The sequence below is a fragment of the Nipponia nippon genome, unplaced genomic scaffold (genome assembly GCF_047370975.1).
Source record: "Nipponia nippon isolate SJK-2023a ecotype South Korea unplaced genomic scaffold, ASM4737097v1 scaffold_3, whole genome shotgun sequence".
In the NCBI taxonomy this organism is placed as follows: Eukaryota; Metazoa; Chordata; class Aves; order Pelecaniformes; family Threskiornithidae; genus Nipponia; species Nipponia nippon.
This window is the reverse complement of record NW_028262347.1, coordinates 93,579,872-93,603,130: the sequence shown is the minus strand read 5'-3', so window position 1 is coordinate 93,603,130 and position 23,259 is coordinate 93,579,872. Positions and strand designations below refer to the sequence as shown.

At 41.6% G+C, this 23,259-nt stretch overlaps 1 protein-coding gene across 1 annotated transcript in view; it reads right to left on the bottom strand.

Moving 5' to 3' along the window:
• ANK3 (ankyrin 3) overlaps positions 1-23,259 on the bottom strand; it is a 382,696-nt gene that overhangs the window by 55,841 nt on the left and 303,596 nt on the right. Inside the window, exons 25-29 of the mRNA XM_087766877.1 lie at positions 18,344-18,467; positions 15,289-15,391; positions 9,230-9,336; positions 5,118-5,150; positions 1,291-1,515 (exon numbers count right to left, since the gene is read on the bottom strand). Of these exons, the coding sequence (XP_087623003.1) occupies positions 1,291-1,515; positions 5,118-5,150; positions 9,230-9,336; positions 15,289-15,391; positions 18,344-18,467 (592 nt within the window). The remainder of the gene's footprint in view (positions 1-1,290; positions 1,516-5,117; positions 5,151-9,229; positions 9,337-15,288; positions 15,392-18,343; positions 18,468-23,259) is intronic.

Below are 23,259 nucleotides of genomic sequence, written 5' to 3'. Positions count from 1 at the left end.
GATTAGTATTTCTCCAACCTTGTTGAATGAAGTCATTCACTCAATGACGTTTTTTCTAAATAATCTTTCATCAATAACAGACTTTATGCAATCGTGTTTTACAAATGCTGTTCCCAAAATGGACTCACTCAAGGCCTGTAAATACCTTCTCTACCACAGGGTTGAACTTAAAGGACTGTCACTGTGTATCAAAATGTATTTGATGCAGTTGAAACACTTCAAATTTAAAAAATTACAAAAGCACAGAAGTTATGAAAGCAGAATGCTGGCAGTGAACTTTACATGCCTATAAGCACAAGGTCGTAGCAGAGCTATATTAAATCAAGCCACTATGATTTTCTTTCAGTGACATAAATCAACTGAAAGCTTTAGAAAACTTAAAAAAAATAAAATGGGAATAACAAAAAATTGGAAACAAAAGAAAAACTGTAGACATTCTGTATCTTTTCCGTACATATCCTACCCAATAAATTTTGTTCCTTGTGGACCAAGCTGCAGGATTCGGCTAACCATGCTCTCGCCCTCATTTAGAGGGGGAGGAGTGTTAGGAAGATGCAGTTTACTGAATAACATCCATGCAGCAGGAAGAGAAACGAGAAGGGGAAATTAGGAACAAGCTGTCATTCCCGACAGAACCGGCATTTTACACCAGGATGCCACTCATGGTACTGAACAAAATTTATAATTAGGAAAAAAAAAGCCACATCATAGTGGATTGTTTCCCTTATTTTAAGCTTATAAAAAAGTCAGTTCCTAGCATTTGTACTACTTGATGCCCTACAGTAAGTGCTCCGCCATCGCTCTCAGTGGCTTTGCTCCAAAGGCTCCCAGCAGCTCCGGCAGGAGCTATGCACATGCCGCAGCATAGGGAACAGAGCTCAATATTTGGGTCCTTGTGGGTGACTTTAGGACACTTTTTTGTGACAGTGATGTTTCTTCAATACTCTACAAGCAAGAGGGTCAAAACCTGTTCTGGGTTACAGGCACGTGACTCCTCCTGACTTCAAAGGCAGATTGCGTGAGTAGATGGGGGCAGGACCTGGCCTTTTCATGGCTTTCCTTACCTTCGGCTCCACCCTGCAGTCATCGTAGAGGCAAAGCTCCCCTTAAAATACAGGGGTACTTTCTGGAAGGAATGGCAGGTTGGCATTTTTTAATATTTCAAGTTAAGTACCCTGTCTTACATGCTCAAATCAGGTAGAGTCAATGTTTAACTACTTAGATCCACAGGATAAAGGAAATGAAAGATCCAACATGAGTGTAAACAATGAAATTCATAGAACAACTCACCCTAAAAATTGTGCCCCTGCTGGCCCCATTTCTACAAGTCTACTTGCTAATCCTTCTCCTTCAACCATCGGCGGTGGGCTGGCCAGTTTATGCCTCTTTACCAAGCGGCAGGTGATGCGGGTTGGTGCTGTACACTTGCGTGGTGGGATAATTATTCTCATTCCATGATGGCGACTACCCCTCATCGAACCCCCGCGTGCATCAACCATAAAACTAACCAGGAAACTGCAGGAAAAAGGAAACACGTCAATGAAAATGGTCACAAAACAAGGAGAAGATCAGCAAAAAGTCAACTGCCACAGTCTTTAAAACATTATTAGAAAAGTCCTCCCGATCCCAGCTAAACTATAAAGAACATGAAGATTCTTTTAAAACTTATACTTACATGTTAACTATTGGTTATCAAAAGCAGGAATTGCTAAAGGTCTAGCAACGTCGTGGTGAAACAAACAGGTGCTACTGAGTAATTTGGATTAAAAGAGTACACGAGTAGTGTATTAGTGGTTTATTAGAATTTATAAACATCCCTCTGTTACTGTAAGCTCTACTGTCCATAAACAAGAGTAATTAGTCTCACATGCAGAAAGGAACCAGACAGTATAGAAAAAGGAGGATCAAAAATGCTTATTATTTTGGGGATCTCAGTCTTCCAAACCTCCTCACAGTCTCATTTGCAAACACCCCTGATGACTGGCAGCGCAAGTGCTGGCACCGTGGCTGACAGTCAGTCCAGGCTACTAAGGGCTTCCACCGATGGGGAATGAGGGAGAATATCAAGTGCATAACTTTCTTTAGGCTGCTGGCATGGCACTCTGGAGGAAATCATGACGTTACTCCTCTGCAAAGACGACATTCATTAGCAAAAAGCGACATTAAAGAAAAATCGCATTTGCCAGTGCCATTCCAATGCATAATTTTCCATTTAATAACAGAAGGGTAAGCAATTATATTTGTAAGTGGTGAGTGGCAGATTTTAAAATAAAAATCTTTTTATTAGCAAGGGAATAATGAACAAGAATAATTGTTAACAGCCGTGGTTTATTTCATCTATGAAATGCTGAGAAGCTGCACACATGAAGTATTACTGTCTTTAACAGAACAGTGACAGGAAAGTCGAGTCTCCTTCCAGGACCAAAACCAGCCTGTTTCAAAACCCTGCAGCAAAAATCCTTCCAATTTATGGAGATCAAAACATGGAGCTTCCTGCAGGGCTAAACACCTGGGGGGGGTGGGTTCCTCTGGTGCTCCAAAATACCCTCCCTTTTCCTCTGTACTATAAGCTGCTGAGAGAGAATAGCTTTAGGCAGAAGATGCAATAACAGGCCAGTACCAAGAGGGACACAAGTTACCAACTCAGTATTGATGCCAATACGTTTTTTGTTTGCTCCTTCTGTATGATACGCAGATGCTGACATAGCTGGCACATCTGCTGTATGGTTTCACTATATTCAAGGCTGTGGCCAAAACTTCCAGATCTGAAGGACTAAAACTTCACGTGATTAACAGGTGGGTCCATTCAATTTCCTGGTTCTCTTCTGTAAACTGAACTAAGGGTAAGAGCCAATAATCCAGGGGGGTCATGAAGATTCTTTAAAAAAGCCCCCAAGTGCTTATGAACGGGAATTTGTGTAAGACAGTTACATTTGCTTTTGACATCAGCAGGATATCAAAAGTAACAGCTGACGTGCATTGCCAGGCCTGCAAATGAACTGCATTTGGAAGTCTGGGTGACATGGGTGGGAAAAATCTGAACAAAAGCAGGAGCGTAATCAAAACTCTGTATTTAGTGGTCTGCAGGAGACAGGCAGGTAGAGACACAAGCTGTAAATATATGAAGCAGGACAGAAAGGTTGTCCAACTGAATTCCAGATAAAGAAATTGCTACATTGCCCTTTTTCAAAACAAATTAAACTCCATCAGTAAAAATGGGGAGGTGAAACAGCCCTAGGAGATGACCCTAGCCCCAATTTATCATCTCTTGTGCCCCAGACACTTTACAATACTGAAGCATGGAATAAAATTCATGATATTTCACAGTAGCTTTCATACAAATAAATTGTATCTACGTTTCTCTCCTAGATAAACACACTGTACACTACTGAACAAATCCAAACATTGCCACTAGGGTATCCCAATTCCTCATAAGAGGAATTGTTTCAGTGGGACAGGATCTTTGCTGAATGGCTAACCAAACACTTCCTACAAATACTAGATCTATGTCAAAAAACAATATGCTCAATCTTTAAATTATAGAGTATATAAGTTATGTTAATCTTAATATTTATAGATCACAAGATCTGAGATGTCTGTAAACTCTGTTGACTGGAACACTTTTCCATTTGCTAGCAAAAGGCTGTAACAAGCAGAGACACCAGCTCTAGAGAGCCTGGACCTTTGGTTCCCTCTCCCCTCTGCTCACTGAGCACTATTGGCCTGTCAGCATGTTTATGTTGCTTTTTCTCCCTGCAACTGCTCTATACATTGGGTGGTGAAGGCTGATGGTAGGAGGCAGATGTCACTGAGCATGTGGAAGGGTAGGCCAATAGTTGGTCTTCAGAGCTGGCAAGGAGCCAGCTCGTGACTAGCTGGAAGAGAGTTCAAGACAATCTATTAAAATTTACTATGAAGCAAAGTAAAATCTTAAGCAGGGACCCACAGCCCTTGGTCACTGAAGGGAGAATACTGAAAGGAATCTGTTAGAATTCGTGTTTTGGTGGCCTTTTAAAAATGTGCATGGTTTTTGTCTGCAGAGAAGATGGGGCCACTTCAGACTACATGGAAGTGTGTGGGGCAGAGGGGTGGCTGGCTGGAGCTCCCCTTCAGGGTTGATGCGGCAGCAGCTCTAGGGAGGCACATCTGGCTGGTGCACCACAGAGAGGGGCCTCCCGGGGAGCTTGGCAAGGCTGGGCTTGGCCTGATGGCTCGGTACAAGGGAATGTTTGGGAGAGCTGCTTATCTTGTATACGATTAGTGGCATGTTAAGCCAGCTCATAATTAATAAAAAAAGGAGTTTTCATCTACGGCAAAAATGCCAAAGCTTGCACTCAGATAAGATGTTTTCTCTGTATCCAAACTATTTAAATGATGCAACTATGTCAGAGTGGATTTTCAAAAACATGTAGGCACCTAAAGGAACTGACTTAAAATTATACAAAAGTCAATGGAAGTTAAAACTAAGTACCTATAAAAATCAGGCCCCAAGTTCTCAGGTACATTTAGAGTGTAGATTTCAAGGTCATGCAGAGATACCTGAGTTGGGTTTGATGACAGGCACCGATACCAGTCCAGCCTTGGCAACCTGGGGCTTAGCACTGCTAATACACACTGCTCACAGCAAGGGCAGATTAAGCCTTGACATGAGTCTATGCCCCACTGTAGGACCTAGCCCATTACAGCCAGCTTTTGTGTCTACACCACACTGCAGCCTTCAGTGAAGACAAAATCTTTAGCAGATCAGCCTTTATGCATATTGCCCCCATATAAAGGTAATCATTGTCAACAGCATATTAATTATTTCCTTGTTTAGTTTTCCAATTAGTAATTTACCATTTAAAACAATAACAATAATTCCAAACAGTATTTCATGCACTTTCTATCAAAAAGATTAGTAGCTGGTGCTTACCTAAATTAATGCTGCACTAATAATGGAAACTACAATATGATCTCTAAAACACAACGCTAAATGCTAATGAGCATTTCTACTTGAATACATGGAAGGGATGAGGATGTGGGCGGATGCACTACAAACATCTACACACACTCTGTGGGAAAAGAGTTAAAAAAAAAGAAAAGAAAATGAGGATTCACAGAAAGCACAGAGTTATCACCTTGAATCATACTGGGGAAGTGGAGAGGAATAGCTGCAAAATAATTTAGAAAGCAAATGGGAAAAATTAATTTAAGATAATTAGAGGCAAGCAACAGAAAATATCAATAATAAGCGCAAAGGAAAAGTAACAATCAGAAAAATAACATTCGGAGGCCAACTTTAGAAATTATTTGGCTTTTGCTTCCCATATCTTGACCTATGTCATATAAAATATGCTACACATAGAAAAAAAATCTGAAATGAAGTGTTCATTTAATTAGTCAGCATAAGTTCATAGTTTCTCTGAGAAATGCAGAAGCACATGGAGAAGAGAAAAGCATCTGCAATTTGCTTAGGTCACCAGAGAATTTATTGTTACACAGTTTCTTTATTTAATTCCGAAAACATGCTCTACTGTGCCATGGAACATCAGTTCTTGCACTTTTCTACAGCAGTTTATTTTCCAACATATAATGTATAAAGATATGTATGGCAGGATACTTGAAAGAAGTATCAGTCCATGCCATTCATTACACTGCTTTCAAAAATGAGTTCTTCTGTGTGTACAGGAGGTTGGAGTAAACTATAATTAATCTGAGGTATTCCACCCTGCAAGACTGGATTCGGTATTTCAGAGTTTCTCGTTATGGAAGGCAGTGGGACACATTAATTTCTTTCTTTCAGCTAAGAAAACCAAGGAGTTAAAAAAGGCAACACAAAGACAGCACACCCACATTTCAGTTTGGGAAAGTTGTAGGAGTAAGCTCCCATCTGAAAGCCGAAGGTCATTTTGGTGAAGGGTCTCTACCCTTCTAGAGGCCTCAAGATTCATGACACATTTCAATGTGCTGCTGACAATGGACCCTGTTCAAAATATATGCTGGCAAAACAACTTATCTGCACTCAAAAAGAAAAACATAAAACATTATCTTGGCTTAAAAAAAGGAAAAACCAGAAGAGTCAAAATTACTGCCAACAATTCCTTCTTTCTTCCCCTCTCACTGATACATCGCTGGATCTCCACATCCTGCTCCTAAAATTCCCCTTCTGCCTCAGATAAGAAACAGAAACAAACTTCGATGCTGTCTTCTGACAGTGGGTAAATGGGGAAAAGAGCAACCCGAGGGAGTGGCCTGCAGAGGAGCTCCCCCTACGTGGCACATTGCAGAGCTCAGGGGAAAGACAAGGAATGCAAAGAGCACGGGGGTCAGGCCCTGGCCACAGGGCAACCGGGACCACAAGGGCTGCTGACAGCAGGCAACCCCAGCCAGCGTACCTCTGCCTATGGCCACAGAAAGAACTGGGGACAAAGCCAGGGGATGAAGCACCATGAACAAGCAGAAAAGGAGTTGCTTTTCAGAAAAAGACTGGCAGAAGAGAAGTGAAAAGTCACGATCCTCTGCATCATATGTGCTGAGGTACTGGAAGGTGCGAAGGGAACATCTGTTGATTGCCCCTAGATGAAGACAACATGGAAAACCAAACAGTATCGTATTATAATATGAGGCCACAATTGAAAAGAGAATAAACAGTGAGTGGGGTTTTTTTTTCTAACAAACATCACAGCATCATTTCTGATGGACTATATCTGTCAAATGAGAAATGTGACAGGTCAGAAAAGCTATACCTGTTTGGAGAATATTTTGGTGCTCAGATCCTCTCCCTCCCCTGCAGCCCCACAGTTTCCTCCACTGCTGCAGGTCTGCAGCCCTTCCCCTCTGGGCAGCAGCTAAGGCTATGTCTGCGTTAGCAGGGACTGATGTACAAAGGGAGCAGATCTGAAGTAGTTGACGCGAAAGGTCCCATGTCCACAGAATATATGTTTTGGAGGGCTGGAACCATTAGTGAGCATGCTGAAGAACTAAGGGCAGATAAGTATTGTCCCAGAGGACTAGCAGGATGCAGACATCAGACCTATTTTGTATCAGGATGAAAAGGAGCCAGAAAATTTTAGACCAATCAGTCTAACCCCAGTTACCAGAACTATTGAGGAATAAATTATCCAACAAGCAATCTATAAGGGCCTAAAGGATAATGAAGAGATTACAACTCGCCTATCACCAGTCCTCAAAATAAAAATGAGCCAAAATAGAAGTGCAAGAGTAACTCATGTCAAATGAATTTAACTTCCTTCTTTGACAGGGTAACTTACCCAGTGGATGTGTGGAAGCACTGTCTTGGTATTTCACAGTAAGCAATCCAGGTATAGTATAGATAAGGTAAGTACACAATCATCTGAGAAGTTACCTCAAAAGAGATACTATCAGTGCTTTACTGTTAAACTGAAAGGAAACTTCAAGTGGAGATTTCGCAGTGCTGTCCTGGGCCAGGTGCTAAGCTAATGTTTTCATTCATGATTTGAACACTGGACAGAAAGAAGGTCTGAAAAGTCTTTGGAAAATAGGATCAGAATTAAAAGCTGTCCTGCTAAAATGGAAAAAGGGTCTGGAACCAACAAACTGAAACACAGTAAAGGCAACTGCAAACAGAGGGAAGAAACCAAACCCATAAGCACAAAACATAGAAAAAACAACCAGACTATAGAACTTCAGAAAAGAACCAAGAAATTCTAGCAGATCACAAACGTCTGTCAAGAGAAACTGCAGTTACCAAAACAATAATTCTCATTGTAGGATTGCTTAAGATTAGGTGTGTCATGTGTCAGACCAAAGAGGTAGCGATCCTGTCCTAGCCAGTACTGGTGACATGTCTTTAGGAGTTTGGTGCCTGAATTGGCTTAGAAATAAGCTGTCATTGAAGAGAGGAGAGCCACGGGACAGCAGCAAGAATGCATTGAAATGTGGAAAGCACCACCTAGGAGCATCTGGGACATTTTAGTCTATAAAAGAGAGGATTACATGTCTTCCAACATATAAACCATTAAGAGACTAGTAAGATATTGTTCTCCAGGACTACTATGGATATGACAAGAAATAGGCTTAATCTGCAAGAAAGAAATTTTAAGTTGAATATCAGGGGAAGAAATATCTTAATAAGGGACAGTGAACTACTGAAGCTGGGGGACTACAGAATCCTTATTTTTAGTGACCATGAAAAAATTAAACATATTTCAGGAGTGGCTTGACTACATTTTATTCTGCTGTAATGCAAATGGATGGACTACCAGCTCTCTGAGGTCCTTTGCCGGCATACCTTTCCACGATAACCAGCAGACTTCAGCTTTTCATACTGCAATTCTTGAAATTTCAATGCTAGCACTGACCATATGCAGTGTTATATCAGCTCAGGACCCAAAAATCCACCGTTGTATAGTTCTGTTCAGCAGAAGCAGGTGCTTACATGTATTGTGGGATTGTAGCTTTAGATTTGTGGGACTTGCTGCTATTTCGGAAGTGAAATCTTTTGGTATGTGCTGCATTCATTTTCATTATAAGAATGTAATTAGTCACAAAATGGGGAAGTACATTAAAAAGGATATGAAATTTTATGTCCTGACCTTGAAAATTAAACAACAAATATTTATACTAGACAATCTCACATGCAGTGATTCCTTTCAGTTACACATTTATTTGTAAATTTTTAAAATATGCATTCAAACATTACTACTATTGCATTTAAATCAAATCTATGTGGTACTGTCAAGAAGCATCACAACTACAGTGATGACTCATCAGTAAATGAATAGTACCATTAAAGTCAAACTACAGATACTGGAGAACAGGCAGGAGTTTGGAGGTGTAAATAAAATAAGAATTTAAATTAAAGCCCCCAATTTTTTCCTCTATGAAAGAACAGAAAGCATAACATTATATCTCTGATTTTGCATTACAAATATTTTAATACGATTCCAACAAAAACACCACATGACACTTAAAAAGCAAAGCATAAGCAACAGAAAAAGCAAAACAGGCCTATTAAAGAGAAGCCTGTGGGATTAAGATGTTTTGGCATTCGGAAAATTAAGTGCAGAAGCAAGTTTTCAGTTTGATATGCAAGAATTTAGACTGACTCCTGTTATTAAGCACCCTCACGGAAGTCAGTGTGAATTTTGCCACTGGCTTTAACTGAAGCAGGAATAGGCATGTTATCAGCCATTACAGCAGGCTGTATTCTTCAGCTAACAATACACTTCCACATTTAAAGGTAAAGGAAATCTGTTAAGTGACCTACCCAGAATGGATGGGACTTGAAACAAGGTTAACATTGTCCAAGGTGTCTGCAGCCCAGCTATAGTGTCTGAGAGAATCAGAATCAAACTCCCTTTGAAACGTCAGGTGCTTAAAAACATAATAAAAAAAGATAAATTGAAATTTAAAATTAACATGAAAAACACTTCTCTTAAATACAACCTTGTTAGTATAATTCTATTAAATTTAGATCTGGACCCTGTCCACATAACAGTGCTGATATCCCAGGTATTAAATTACTGGAAATCCCGTAACAGAAACATGGAATCCACAGACAAATTAATCTTACATATCTTCAAACTTTGTTTTTGCCCCCTTTTCCCACTTCCTTCAGTTACAACTATGTCTCTCTCTAATCTTTACTTACATGTGCAACGTTAAAAAGATTGAAAAAAATATTACCATTTGTACTGCAATCATACACCGTATAGACAGGCAGTATAATATTCCCCCACAGAAAGTGCCATTGGATAGATCCTTATTCAAGCAGAACCTGTGAATATCTTCACTGAGAGTTTAATTGAAGCTGTGAATGCATGACCGAGCTCCCGGTGGGAGGAGGGTTTCGTTTGTCTTTATACACGTACAACCAACATGAACACTGTTTTCTAGAGTGCCACTGTCCCTACTCATCTCTATAAAAATAGCTTTAACCCTGTGAAGCACAGGCACACTGGTGCTATAATTAACTGCCCCATCTGACAGACATCGAGGCGTAATTTGCTTCTCACTGCTGCCCATGGACATGCGCATGCACACTCATGCGTCCTGTGCCCCACAACAAGGCCTCATACTATAAATCCTCTTATCTGTATAGCAAAGCCATTCTAGTAAAATATTCTTTTTTTCTTTCTTTGTTTCTTTTTTCCTAGGACATTAAACAAATGAAATCTTCAAATACTGTATGCCTATATTTCCAGGGTGATATGAAAGCTTCTAAACAATTTAAGAAGCACTGTCAGAAGTTACATCAATAAAACTAAGTCAAGAAGCTGTCATGCAACACACACAGACTATCTTCACCCAAGATGGTGTTAAAGATGTCAGTGTTTCCTCTAAGTAGGTTGTTATCTGCTTACAGGCAAATACATCTAGAGAGAACGGTGTCTGTGAAAACTAAAAGCTTATAGGCTGCTTTCAAATTAAATTCTGTGGGTTCAAGTCAAACCTGAGCCAAGAGCACACTTCTACACAGGGAAGTTTTATTATTTCCACCTTTTTTTTTATGTACTGGCATATAGAGGTAGTGCAAATGAATTATTTTGAATGGAAATATCAGCATTAGTAGTAAATCTAGCAAAGTCATAAACACACAAAAATACTTCCGTTGAGAAGCTTCCACAAGATAAGCAAGCAGACAGTACTCTGTCGCTGGCCAGAACCGGCAATTCTCCCATCACCCTGGGGTTTCCAAAAAACTTCTCTCTTTAGACGTTTCTTTTATTTCAGATGAGCATCCCAGGCTTCCTTCCAAAAACCAACGACATTATAATTTACTGCCAATCAATAGAAACATCTGCAGGGTGCAACTTTGCTCTATCGTCTGTCCAACACTGTGGCACGTGGCTTGATGCCTCCTTCTTTTGCTACCTTATCTCTTTTATTAGGATCTTTCATTAAACTTTTTGCTGTACGATACGTACTTTAGGCCTGATGGCTCAAGCACAGACGACAACAATAAAGGGCAAACTTGCATATGCTGAACACCAAAATACACCATCAGACATAAAAGATAAAATGAATGCCATTAAAACAATGGCAATTAAGCAACGGCAGTGGCTTTAATTAGCACCATTTTGGAAAATGTATCATAATTTAGTTTAATGAAGACAGTTTTCTAACTCTTTCCAATAGAACACTAGGGATTCTCCCACATTTCCCTGAAGAGCCCGCAGTTTAGGCAGGAAAGCCGTCGCTGTGGATTTCTGCTATTAAATACAAGTGATCTAACTTCGTAAGAGCTCATACCGAGTACGTTACTACTTTTGATACCAAACAGCGTAAGATCCAGACAATTGGTCTCAGAAGTTGTAAAAATTTAGATAAACAAAAATAAAATTTATTCCTTTGCTCAGTGATTCACATTATCATCAAAAAAAGGACAAAACAAAGAAACATAAGAAATGCTTTAAAAATAACAACACAATTTAGTGTTTGTCATTCAAATGCCTGCTAAGCCGTAACGGTGTCACTGCACTGAGGTCCAGGCATGCACCAGGCCACATACATCAACAAATACACACGGGATTGTGTTTGCTATAAGAGAAGAAGAACGCTGAAGTCCTTTCAGCAGCATGATACAGAAAACTAAACGTAGGGCCACATAATTTCCAAGGAAATACCACACTCTAATCTATGCTAGATAGAGGTGCTACTATGCTCACCAAGTTGCTGTAGGTTTGCTTACACACATACATAGGGTTCCTTGGTCTATTCCTTTGTCCTGAGATACAGTCTGTATATCATGTGACTATACTTTTTGACGCATTCCTTTCTGACAAAGTGCACTCAAACAAATCTTTTGGACATATTTACAGCCAGCAAAAGCACAAAGCCTGCAGCCAATAATTTTGGCAGAGAAACAGAGTAGGAAAAGCTAATAGCCGGACACATGCATCTTACACGCAGAACACATCTGTTGATCTCATTCTGTCAGTCTGTTGAGGTGCTGGATTTTCCAGGCAGGCAAAAGAAAATCTTCCTGTGTAAGTTGCAATATAAGCTGTCCAGAAGATGGTACATCATCAGTGACATGAAATCACAGGAGTCATCCTGTGTTTGGTCAGGTCCCAGTGTTCCCTCCTGGACTGAGGGAGATTAAACATGCATTGCTAAAGGGTGTGGCATTATTAGATGCAAATGCATGTATAAAAATACTGATGGTTCTGCTGGCAAGGATCCTGCTGGTTGCGTAACTGAATATCCAGGCTGTGTAATATCAGAGTTCAGCAAACAGAAGAATTTATGCTTCCTCCCAGATGAATTTATCCAGACAGAAGAGATTCAGCAAGCTGCTATGTAACGGACAGGCTGATTCATCCTGCCTTTGGCTGATTAAATTCAGAGGCTGATGTAAATTAGTCCACGGAGAAAGTTGTTCAGATTTGGTCTGAGTTGCTGCATCCATGGTAACGCACCAGGACACAGAAATTTTAACTTTGCTCCAGGCCAGGTTATGAGGCACAGTATGGCCTGGACTCGGACTTCCCTGTTGAACAGGGTCAGCAATAAACCACCGAACGCAAACAATGGAGAATACCTCAACTTCTCAGGGAATTATTAGAAACTCTTCTCTAATACACAATGTGTCATGCTGGCAGTCAGGTTCAGTAAAGACCAGTTTCAGATCTTCCTCATTTGACTCTTTTTAGACTCCTAAGTCTCCCAGTGATCTTGGGGAGGGGGGGCCATAGGATGTTCTATTTTAACCTGATCAAGAGGTTGACAAATGCTCCTTACTCTTTTATATACTTATATTTGTAATAAAATTAATTCCTTTTACTCTGAGACTTTGCTGCTGCCATGAACTCCAAACAGGTCCGAACTTTACAAAAGAAGAGAAACAGAATATGCAGATAGGCAACAGGTCACTCCTTCAAAGTAGTGTGGTACCCCAAAACAGCCTTAACTCCGATCCATTTCCAGATGGACTTTTAGGATATTAGTTTTGACCCACAATGATCTTTGTTCCTGTGAATTCCATTGTTGGAACACAAGATGGTTTTATTTTTTTCCCTGCTTTCTGCTGCCATAGCAGAGATTATCTAGAAGCCCAGTAATGTACAGAGGGAGGAATGGGAAGAAGAGAGGCAGGGGTATTCTCCATCTCCCAAATGCACTCCTCCCACTTCAGCCAAAGAGCTGTAAAGCTTACCACTATAGGTTTGGGCTGGGCTGAAGAGCATGGGAATTCCAGGGGATGGATATGTTTTTTGTCAGGACTTTGAGGTTTGCAGAAGCCATAGCAGAAAAGTTTAGCTGGGCGCCCTTTTTCATGAAGATAGTTTGTTGCTTTACTGTCGTTTGTTTTTCAGGGGATCATGGTTTTACTAACCTCTCAAGACAGGACTGACATTTTTTTCCACTACCACCTTCACCATTCCTGATCCTCTCCTGGACTCCAGAAACTTTAAGTTTGTCTAGAGGATTAAGATTAGAATAACATTTACAACTAGACTGTCAGCCAGGCCCTCCAGCCTGGCTTCATTTTACGTGACCAAGTTGGACCAGTGCTGAACTGCGATAATTGCACAATCATTGCTGGACAAAAACTTGCATCACAAAAATGTGAAGACTATAAATGCAATGAAAGCAGCCTACACTACTGCTCAGCACCAGCACTAGAAGGTTTTCATGTTTGTTGCCTTCTCAGCTCAAGAGCCAGCACTGCCAGAGATCCTCCAGAAAGCAGAGGTCCATGACCACTTGTAGAGAATACAAAGGTTGCCCTGAAGTAGAACTCCTGTACATGATGTGGTGTCACTGCAACACCTCCATGTACATATAGTAACTCTTATTTTTCTAGTGGAATTTTGTCATACAAAACAGGTTAATGGTGCACACTTTGAACAAGGTTCTTTAGGAGTTATTCAGCATAGTGCTAGTTTTAAGTGTTGTTATTTGATCAAATGCACCCTAGCTGCTAAATCAATGCCATCTACTTTGATGTTAATCACAAAAATGGCCAGAATCACAAAACAACGTAATATGTTTTCAGACTGAAAAACCTTCCTCTCCTCTGAAATTTCCATCATATCAAGCAGGCTTAGGAGTAGGAAGCATCAGAGTAACTTTAGGCTCTCAGCCCTGAAATACCATTTCTTGTTCCCAGTGCCAGTAGTTGCAGAACTTCAATACAAACAAAAGCAACAAAATTACTGCTATGCAATGTTCAGAAACTCTCCCTAGCTGGCTATTGCAAATCAAGATTATTGGAGGTTTACAGCATTTCACTTGAAAGTAACAACCTAATAATAAACATTCCGTTGCTAAAGAGAGAATACAATTTCTGCCATTGTCATAATGCTACCAAAACTGTGTGCAAAAGCTGTAGTAAAACTGCATAATTTATACTACACTGGAATTTACACACTAATACAATCAAGGTTTAAAACGCTTGAGTCCTGCTCTGCGGACCCTTTCTCCCATGAAAGCATCCCCTGTGCAGGAATACTTGCCGCTGCTGAGAGGTATCTCTGCGAAAACAGCAGCACAAACCTCTGTTTCATTACAATCCACTTTATGCTCTTCCAGGACATAAACAACAGTTCCACTCCACAGTTCTTTAATTCCGAAGGAAAGATTTCTGTATGAATTTTTATTCAGCTTCCTAGCAGATCTCTGGCTTCTGTGTATCAAGAAACTCTGGAGTAATTCGGTTAGATTTGAAAATCTGAAGCAAGTCTACCAAACAAAACGCTGAGGAACTCGCAAACAATGCATACAGTACCCTATCATCTCCAGCATTAGCTTTTAGAAAGACTTTCCCACGCTATAATCAGGTCAAAAGATTCTGCTTTTGTTGTATTAGTCACTGCACAAATGTTTGGAAGATACATAAACTGGCTAGTGCATAATAGCTTAATCTTTACAAGGCCAAATTCTTCCCAAGGGTGGAAAAATAAGGATAGCAGTTGGAGTCCCCTCCATGGGGACAGAATGGGCAAATGTAATCCCCGAGCTATACAGTACAAGCAAAGGTTGCTTAGTGTAAAACACATTGCTCCCAGCTTATCAAAGCACTCTGTGGGTACACGTAACATTAGGCTCACGGATGCTCCCACTGACTTCAACGGACAGCCTCATACTTGGAAACATAACCGGTCCCTTAAAGACTCTTTTGGTTTGGGACCCCATGACTCTGTCTCTTGCAGGATCAAAACCACAACGTGGTAAACCCACGATTTCTCTCAACTTTTTCTTCTCCCTTTTCAATAGTTAAGAGAGTAGCGATAATCTCTGCAAGCACAGCTGAGTGCTGCAGACTGTCATCCCCTATAAATACAAAGCATGAATACCTGGTGGCAGAGAGGCAGCACATACCTGATCCTTTGCTGGTACCAGCAGTTCTTCAATCATCATGCTGTCTCGGGCATAAGAACTTCTGTTCAGCGTGTAGGACCTATCCGAACTGAAGGAGCGGAGGCTGTTGTATTTACCATTTATCATAGAAAGTGCAGATGACAATGAGATGAACAAAAAATAAAAATTAAAAAATTAATACATGCAACTTCCAGGGATAGCATAAGATGGCAAAATATACATAATCTGTGAAATAAATACAAGGGAAAAAAATGGAATAACAAGTATTTGCCTGTAATTAAACATCCCCTTCCCTACAATGTACATAAGCAAAATCACAACAGATGTTTCTTGATTTGGCAGTAACGCTGCGGCTCTAGAATAAATCCAGAAAAGTGTATTCAAGTATTTCGATGAACTTTGATTAATGTCTTCACACCCTAATCCTGAAAGGGGACCCATGAGGGCAGGTCCCGGGGGAGCCGTGGGTAGGTTACAGCACCTGCCCATATGGCTCAGATTGCTGAAGCAGGTTTAACTAAAAGCAACTTTTATGTGTTGTCATTCTCTTTGTGGCTGAACCACTTTTGACTTTTTTATAAACACCCTAGTTATTCTTTCAGTTAGAAAAAAAGGATAATAATTTTGAAATGAAAGAAGAAAGAACAGAAATTTGCTTATTGATGATTAAATACAGATTCCAATGCTTTGGGGATTATTTTGTGCATGTTAGACTATTTAGAAATAACTATGATCACTCTGAATGTGTTGCAATTAGATCAACGTAGGAGTGTGTTACACCTAACCCTGGAAGATACATTATGGTATGTGCTAAAAACATGCTGCAGGCCTAAACATGCTTGCTACGTGACAAAAAATAAAGTAGTAAAAAATGTGAGTTAATAAAAAGCAACATCCAACAACATATTACACTTTTGAACTGGCAACACTTTTCAGACTGAAAACTCTACAACTTGTTTCATGCATTTTGTAGTTGTTAATCGAGCTTTTCTAGACCCTTAGCACACATTCTTCCTTGCGCTGGAAGCAGAACTGGGATCTTAATTACACACTGTAGGCATATGTTAAGCAGACTTTTACATGATAAAGGGCATAAAGAAATCAAGTTATATTTGTTATAACAGAGAGATATTCTCTAAGGCTTAGCCCACCCCCCTACCCCAAAAAAAAAGCATGTCACTTTCCAATGCTGAATAAAATGAAGATGAGCAATGGCAGCAGCAGAAAGATGAAACACGATGCCATGCCTTCTTACCTGACTTTTGGACTAAAGCAATTTACAGTGGAAAAGAAACAGGAGAAATAGAAAGCAAAGAATCAGACGGGAAAAGCAAGATGTTATGGCTGGATGGCTTATATATTTAATGTGTTTCTTTCTTAATGTTACACTCAGAATCAGTATTAAGATACATCCACAGAATACTTTTTGCTAAAAAAAAAATACTTCACAGGAAAAACGCTGTATTTCTCTCCTCTGAGCATAACATGTGCAATGTAAAAAATGAGTTACGCAGCAACAAATAGTAATGGCACTGCTAAAATCAGAAGCATGGGAATATTAGATTTCTCTCAAAGAAAAGATAAAATGAGGTTGAACCCTCAGATCTACCTAACAGATCTTGACTGTGAAACTCTGCTCTCCCACTTGCTCAGTGAGAATTTAGACATGTGCGGGAAGAGTACTGTAATGACTAAAAGGTGTCCTGTAAATCAGTGCCCAGCTCTGTACACAAGGCGCACTCCCTCTCCACCAACACCGCAGTACTTCAGACCTGACCACATCTGATAGTGCTGTATAATGACCTTGCTCACGCCAACCTGTGTTTAAAAGCAGCATGTCAGTTTTGTTAATTAAGTTTACAAAGACGTAAGATTCTCCCTTCAGATCTGTTTTGCTAATTTTCTAGCTAATGGACTATTTAAACGTATTTTGGCATTCCTTGTGAATGTATTATTACATAAATACTTAGCAACTTACCTAAAAATTGTAAGTGAAGCAAAACATGGCTGGGCACTACTAAAGAACAAATTTGCAATGCATGCTTGCATTTCTAATGCGACCATAACAAACAAGACCGAAGGGTAGACATCTAAGCTTTACCTCATGGGAGTTGCCATTCACTGTTAGACAATGAACTCACTTTTTAAAACAGATCTTTAAACTACAGCATAGGAAAAAGTCCTCAGGGCTCCAGCTTATGAGGTTTAATTATTAGCTTCAGTACGATTCAACTGTCAGTAAATACATTGCAAATCCACAACTATGGAAGTAATCTCTGCTCATACAGCTTTAATTGTTTTGAGCAACGCACAGTGCAGGCTTTAGCAAGATTCAAAAATGAAACCTAAAACGTTGATCTAGAAACACCTAAGTTGAAATCAACATTAGTCAGATATTATATTAAGTTTACAATATCTTATCAGGTTCACAGAAACTTTGACCTGTTTTCTGTAACACGTACTCTGAATCCGTTCCCTGTCAAATGAAACTCTACAACAAATTTAAGGTACACCTGGTTTTTTATTTTGAGGAGCATTTTTCTTTAATATTGGCTATCTCGGTTGGATTACTCACTAGCACCTTTAATGAAATACAAGCACCAAAACGGCAAAATGATTGTCATTCAGTTTTTCTGGCATTTACATTCTTCAGCTAAATTAGTCCATTAAGGAATACTCTAATGTGAGTATCAATCTGACCAGCGGTAGTGAAAAGAAACCTGTTTTCACCAACTGTTATAGGTCAGTTTCTAGATCAGTTGCAAACTGTTAGCAAAGAGGTGTCTTGGAGATGTTCAGAGCATGAGCAGATACCAGAAAAAGTGAATAGGTAGTTTTCTGTATCATTGCCATAAGAAGCCAACATGAATAAAGAATATGAAATAAAACTGCAATGAACATATGCTTTAAAGGCGCAGTATTATCATAACATGGAAGTACACCCCCTCTACTTTGTTTTGAAATAGACTCCAGCTTTGTGTGAAGGAGTGAGCTTGGTTTCTAAAAACTTCTAACTGTGGTGACAGGCAAACACGAGAAACAGCAAATACAATACCTGGCCGAGCGGGCTCCCAGGCTAAAGCCCATGTATCCTTCAGCAGGCAAAGAATCATCTCCCAACTCTTTCAGATCCTGGGGTCCAAGGTATTTGTCCGTATCACCTGTCATTGCATCCTCACCTGCCAGTACAAAAGCCAGGCTGAAATCGAAGCTACATGTACTGTAAATGTTTGTGTGCTTAGTAAGTCATAACGCCCTTCTCTGCTCACCAACAAGGAATCATCTCCCGTCACCCCCACTTTCCCTAAGGCTCTTTCCATGTAGTATGTCAATTATCCACCCGCTGAACGGGCCTGAGAAAATAATTTTATTGGGGGCAAACGTAAGAAGCAAAACTCCACCTTGACATAAATCCAATAAAGTTATATGAGGGATGACTTTTGCCCAATTGTTTAAGCAAGCTAAAGGCTTCTTCTCTACTTTGCACCATTGCACTGACTTTTGCTTTCCTTATCAAAAAGCCCAAGCTGACAAACTAAAGGTAAGTTATTCTGTACGCCAAAAAAAAAAACAACTTGGCTGTGAGAGACAGCCTGGTTGCCCACCAGTACTGAAAAGTGCAGGCAAGCCTGAATGGACGCTGAGTAAAAGAAGAGGCCCGCCTTCCACCTTAGGTATTTCTCAGTAACTTGTGCAAGTTTGAATGTAAAAGTGGATTTTTTTTTTTTTTTTTTTTTTTTTTTAATGAACTGCTTCACGCTCCCAGCCTGATTTTCCGAAGGTAAGTGCTCCACGGAGCCTGCCGCCGCGGAGCCGGCGGGGGCGAGGGCCGGGCTCCGGCGCAGCCCGGCGGGAGCAGGACAAAGCCTGGCCCCGGCCAGCGCTGCCGCCCGCCGAGCCCGGCAGCCGCGGCCCGCCCAGGGGACGGGGTCAGCCCGCCCGAAACGCCCGTGGGGTACGCGGGCACCGACGGAGAAGTAAGTGATTAGTTGTTTTAGAAACAATGAAAGGAAGGAAAGGTAAGTCTTCGGAGAGGAGGGCGGATGCCGCAAAGGGTTAACGGAGCAGCTCACTCTCGCTAGCAGCATTTGCATACCATTACATCATGCAAACCTACATTCCTGCATTGACAGAGCAAGTCCAAAATACGCCTTTTGCGGCTGTAGGATCCCCCCCCCCCCCCCCTCCCGCCCCGTTCCCTCAACAACAGGGAGCAGAGCGCTCCCCGTAAGCTCGTTACTTGCCTGCATTCACGCTCTCCTCCTTTGTTGTGAACGCGTTTTAGGTGTGTAAAAGTTGCACAACAGAGAAGTAGAACAGCGTGTTCGGGAAGGTGAGTGACTCCGCAACCCCAGCTGTACGGTTCCCACTTTCATTCAAGGAGTTTAGACTAGTTTCCATTCACTTAACTCAGGAAGCCACAGGCGAGCTCTGGTTTTAAACTAACAATCAATTCTAAAAATACCCCTTCAGCTACTGCTTTGCAAACGGCAAACAAACAGACCAACTTTCTCCTCCAGCCCAGCAACAACCAGTATTTTAAGTAACAGTTTGAAAGCTAAAATGTTCGTAATATACCAGAAAACATTCAAAAAAACAGAAACACAAACATTATATATTAAGTTAAACTTTAAAAAGTCTTACTGTTTTGGAAAGCCATTTTCACCAGTCTGGTCTATAAGAATTTTTTCCCTGATGTTTCCAAGAATTCCTATTAGTCCTATTAGTCCTTAAGCAGTGATTTAGAGTTAATCTCCAAACCAGCACAAGCAAACTAATCCCTGTGGGTCATATTCGCTTTCCACACAACAACTGAGATCTTCTTAACATCTCGATCTCTTCGTATGTGTTTTAAGACATGTGCATCTTTGTCCTCTCAACTCAGATCAAAGTTCTTTGGAAATAGGAAACAAAACGAAAAATAATGACTACAGGGTAAAAAAAAAAAAAAAAAAATCCCCTTTTAATCACTCTGCAGACATCCCTTTAAAGCTTCTGCTGATTGGATTACAGCCTCCCTTGGCAAGCCTCTTGAATGGTGACATACACGCAGGCACTCCAGTTATTTGTGTGTAAATAGGGGTGCTGCGAGGGTGTAGTTTTTCTGTAACTCGATACCGGGGCCGAGCCGGGAGCGCGGGGCTGCCGGGCTGCGGGGAAGGGCGCTGCGCTCCGCTCCGCCCGCCCTCGCCGGGGCCGGGGCCGGGGCCGGGGCCTCCCCCCGCCCGCCCCCGCTGCCCGCCGCCATCCCCGCGGCCGCAGGCGCCGGTTGAGCGCCAGCTGCTGCCTGGGTGCCGACGGAGGGGTCTGGGTGCTGCCCCCGCTCCCTTCCCCGCCCTCCAGCGTGGGGTGCTTGTGTCCAGAGAGAAAATGCAGGAGGTTGAGAAAAACAGCCTGCAGCTTGGCGGGCGGTGAGGTGGCCCAGAGAGGATGAGAGAGATGGGCAACTTGAAGCAACTACTAACTGGGCCAGTAACATCTGGAAACTTCTGCCCTTACAACTGCTGAAGACAAGCGCTGCGCCACTGTAAGGAATAGACGAGGCGTTTTCTTTAGGAGCAGCATTTGTCAAAGCCAAGGTGGAGAATGATAAAAAGCTACTCCAGTTGAGCTGCAAAATACATTAGATGTTATCCTGCTCTGCAGCTAATCCAGCCAGAGCAGGATCGCTCTGATGAAATGCTCTCATCAAAGGGAAAGCTGCATCTAGGAGTGGTGATTTCAAAGAATTCCAGACATTGTTTTGTGATCGTGGGAGGCTGGAGCAAAATGGGTGGTGCGCATTTCAGCAATCCCGCTCTGTTTAATTAGGTGCCACAGCCTAATCCTCTGCGTTTCAGGTAAGGAGCAGAGCACAGTGTTTGCTCACAGCATGCTGTATTCCTGCAGAGAGAGGTCCCGTGGAAAAGTGAAAACAAAATTCATCTCTGAACACAAATGGTAGAGAAATATCCAAAGAAGTGAGGCACCGATGAAAAAAACACCAAAGAAAGAGAACACTGCATTGCCTTGCTGCGATTGCCATCCTTCCCTTTGTAATATGTTACGTGTTGAAGAAAGATGATGTCCCTGTTAACAGTGGGCAAACATAGCTATCACAAGTATAGGAAACCGTTCAAAATCGAGGGAAGAAGAGCGGCAGTAGGTCAAAGCAAAGGCCCATCAGTTCTAGTATACCCTGTCTCTGACAGCAGCCACACTTCATGGAAGACTATAAGAACATGAAACAGTGGAAGTCCTCCAGGACATTTTGCTAGCTGACAGTGATTTGAGCACACATTTTCTAAAGCTGCAAGAGGTTTGTATAGTCATGAACAGGGTTGGTTTTTTTTTTTCCTTTTAAAATTCTTCCAGTTACACTTTGAAGTCACGTAAATTTTTTCCATTCTCCACACCAAGGATGTGTGCTAAGGAATCACACAATTCAACTACCTGTTGCAGGAAGAGCAGCCCTTTTAATTTAAGCTGAATCTGCCTCTTGCTGGTGTCACTGATGTCCCCTATTCTTGGACTTCTGGAGAGGCAGCGAGCATTACTGCTCACTTTGCCACCCACTGTTTTTATACATTTTAGCCTATCCCTCATTCAGCTTTTTTTTCTGGTGTGGACAGTCCTACTCTATTTACTCTTTTCCCCCCGAGAAGTTTTTCCATACCTCTCATCACCTTTGTCACCTTTTCCCATGTTTTTGCCATTTTTCTGGTCCCTCAGCTTGTCTACTACAGCTGGGAATTGCAAGAGTACAGGGTAGGTGCTCTTTTTAAAGGCCAGTGGGAAATACAGGCTCTCTGGCAGCAGGAGAGAAAGCATCATGTGGCTTGGGAAAAGTCCCAAACAAAATTTAATCATGGCCTGGGATCCAAGTGGACATTTGTTATTGGCTTTGCTAAAGATCCCTGAAGCTTTTGCCACTCCCTCCTCACAGCCTGTCCAGAGCTGCCTGATGGCAGAAGAGGTACAGCCACAGGGAAGAGCAGGATGCTTCTAGTTGTAGCCAAAGTTTTGGTTTCACACAAGTATGGAGAAAAAGCCAATACCAAACCGCTGAAACTTTTATGAATCTGTAACATTTTATGGAGATGAAGAAACTCGGAAAACTCTGAGCATAAAAATATAATAAATCAATGCCTCCTAAAATGATCAATAACAGACTTTCATGCAAGGGGATGCCCTGACCGGTCTTAAATGCACATAAACCACTGTACCTCAGCACCTACTCAGGGATCAGGCAGCGTGCGTTCACTAGGACATCTGTCTAATCTGCCAGGGATTGATTAGCATGTTACTTACTCCTACTGAGAGGAATCTCCATTAAATGGGTTTAAAACAGTGTCCTTATTTACACCCAAAAGTTTGTTATCTACTGAAGACCAAATAAAAAAAATTAAAAGCTTGACAATAAATGTTTCTCGACAATGACTGTCTAAATTCTCAACAGCTGAACTATTTTTTGGTTTGGATTATTTTCCCTTTGCTGCTCACATAGTCTCACCCTTCTTTGTATCAGCTTCCATTGCTTGTTGTCCCTTTGCCTCTGGGACAGCAGTGGCGGCTTTTGGGGGGGGGGGGGGGAGAGAGGGCTGTTGTGACAGAGCTCATTGCTGGGTTGTGGCAGTCACAGCACGGCTTCAGCTTCCTCCACCAGATTAAAGCTCTTGCACCCGCCCGGAGGGATGCTCCAAGGCTGAGCATGCGAGGGGGTTCCCTCCGGGTCTCCCGCAGATAGCTGGGGTTGTGCTTTAGCATGGCCCATTCCTGGCTCCCCACCAGCCCTGTGGCCACAGGGCGCACCGCCGGGGCTCCCAGCAGCTGCGCAGGGTGTGGGGTGCGAGCTCCCATCTGGAGACAGTAAGAGGAAAGACCCAGTTCTTGCAGTCTCAGGTTCCACATTTATAAGATCTGCAATCTCTTTAAAAATAAGAGCAGAGCACATGTTCAGTGTGCATCGGAATTGCTCTATATTCTTCTACA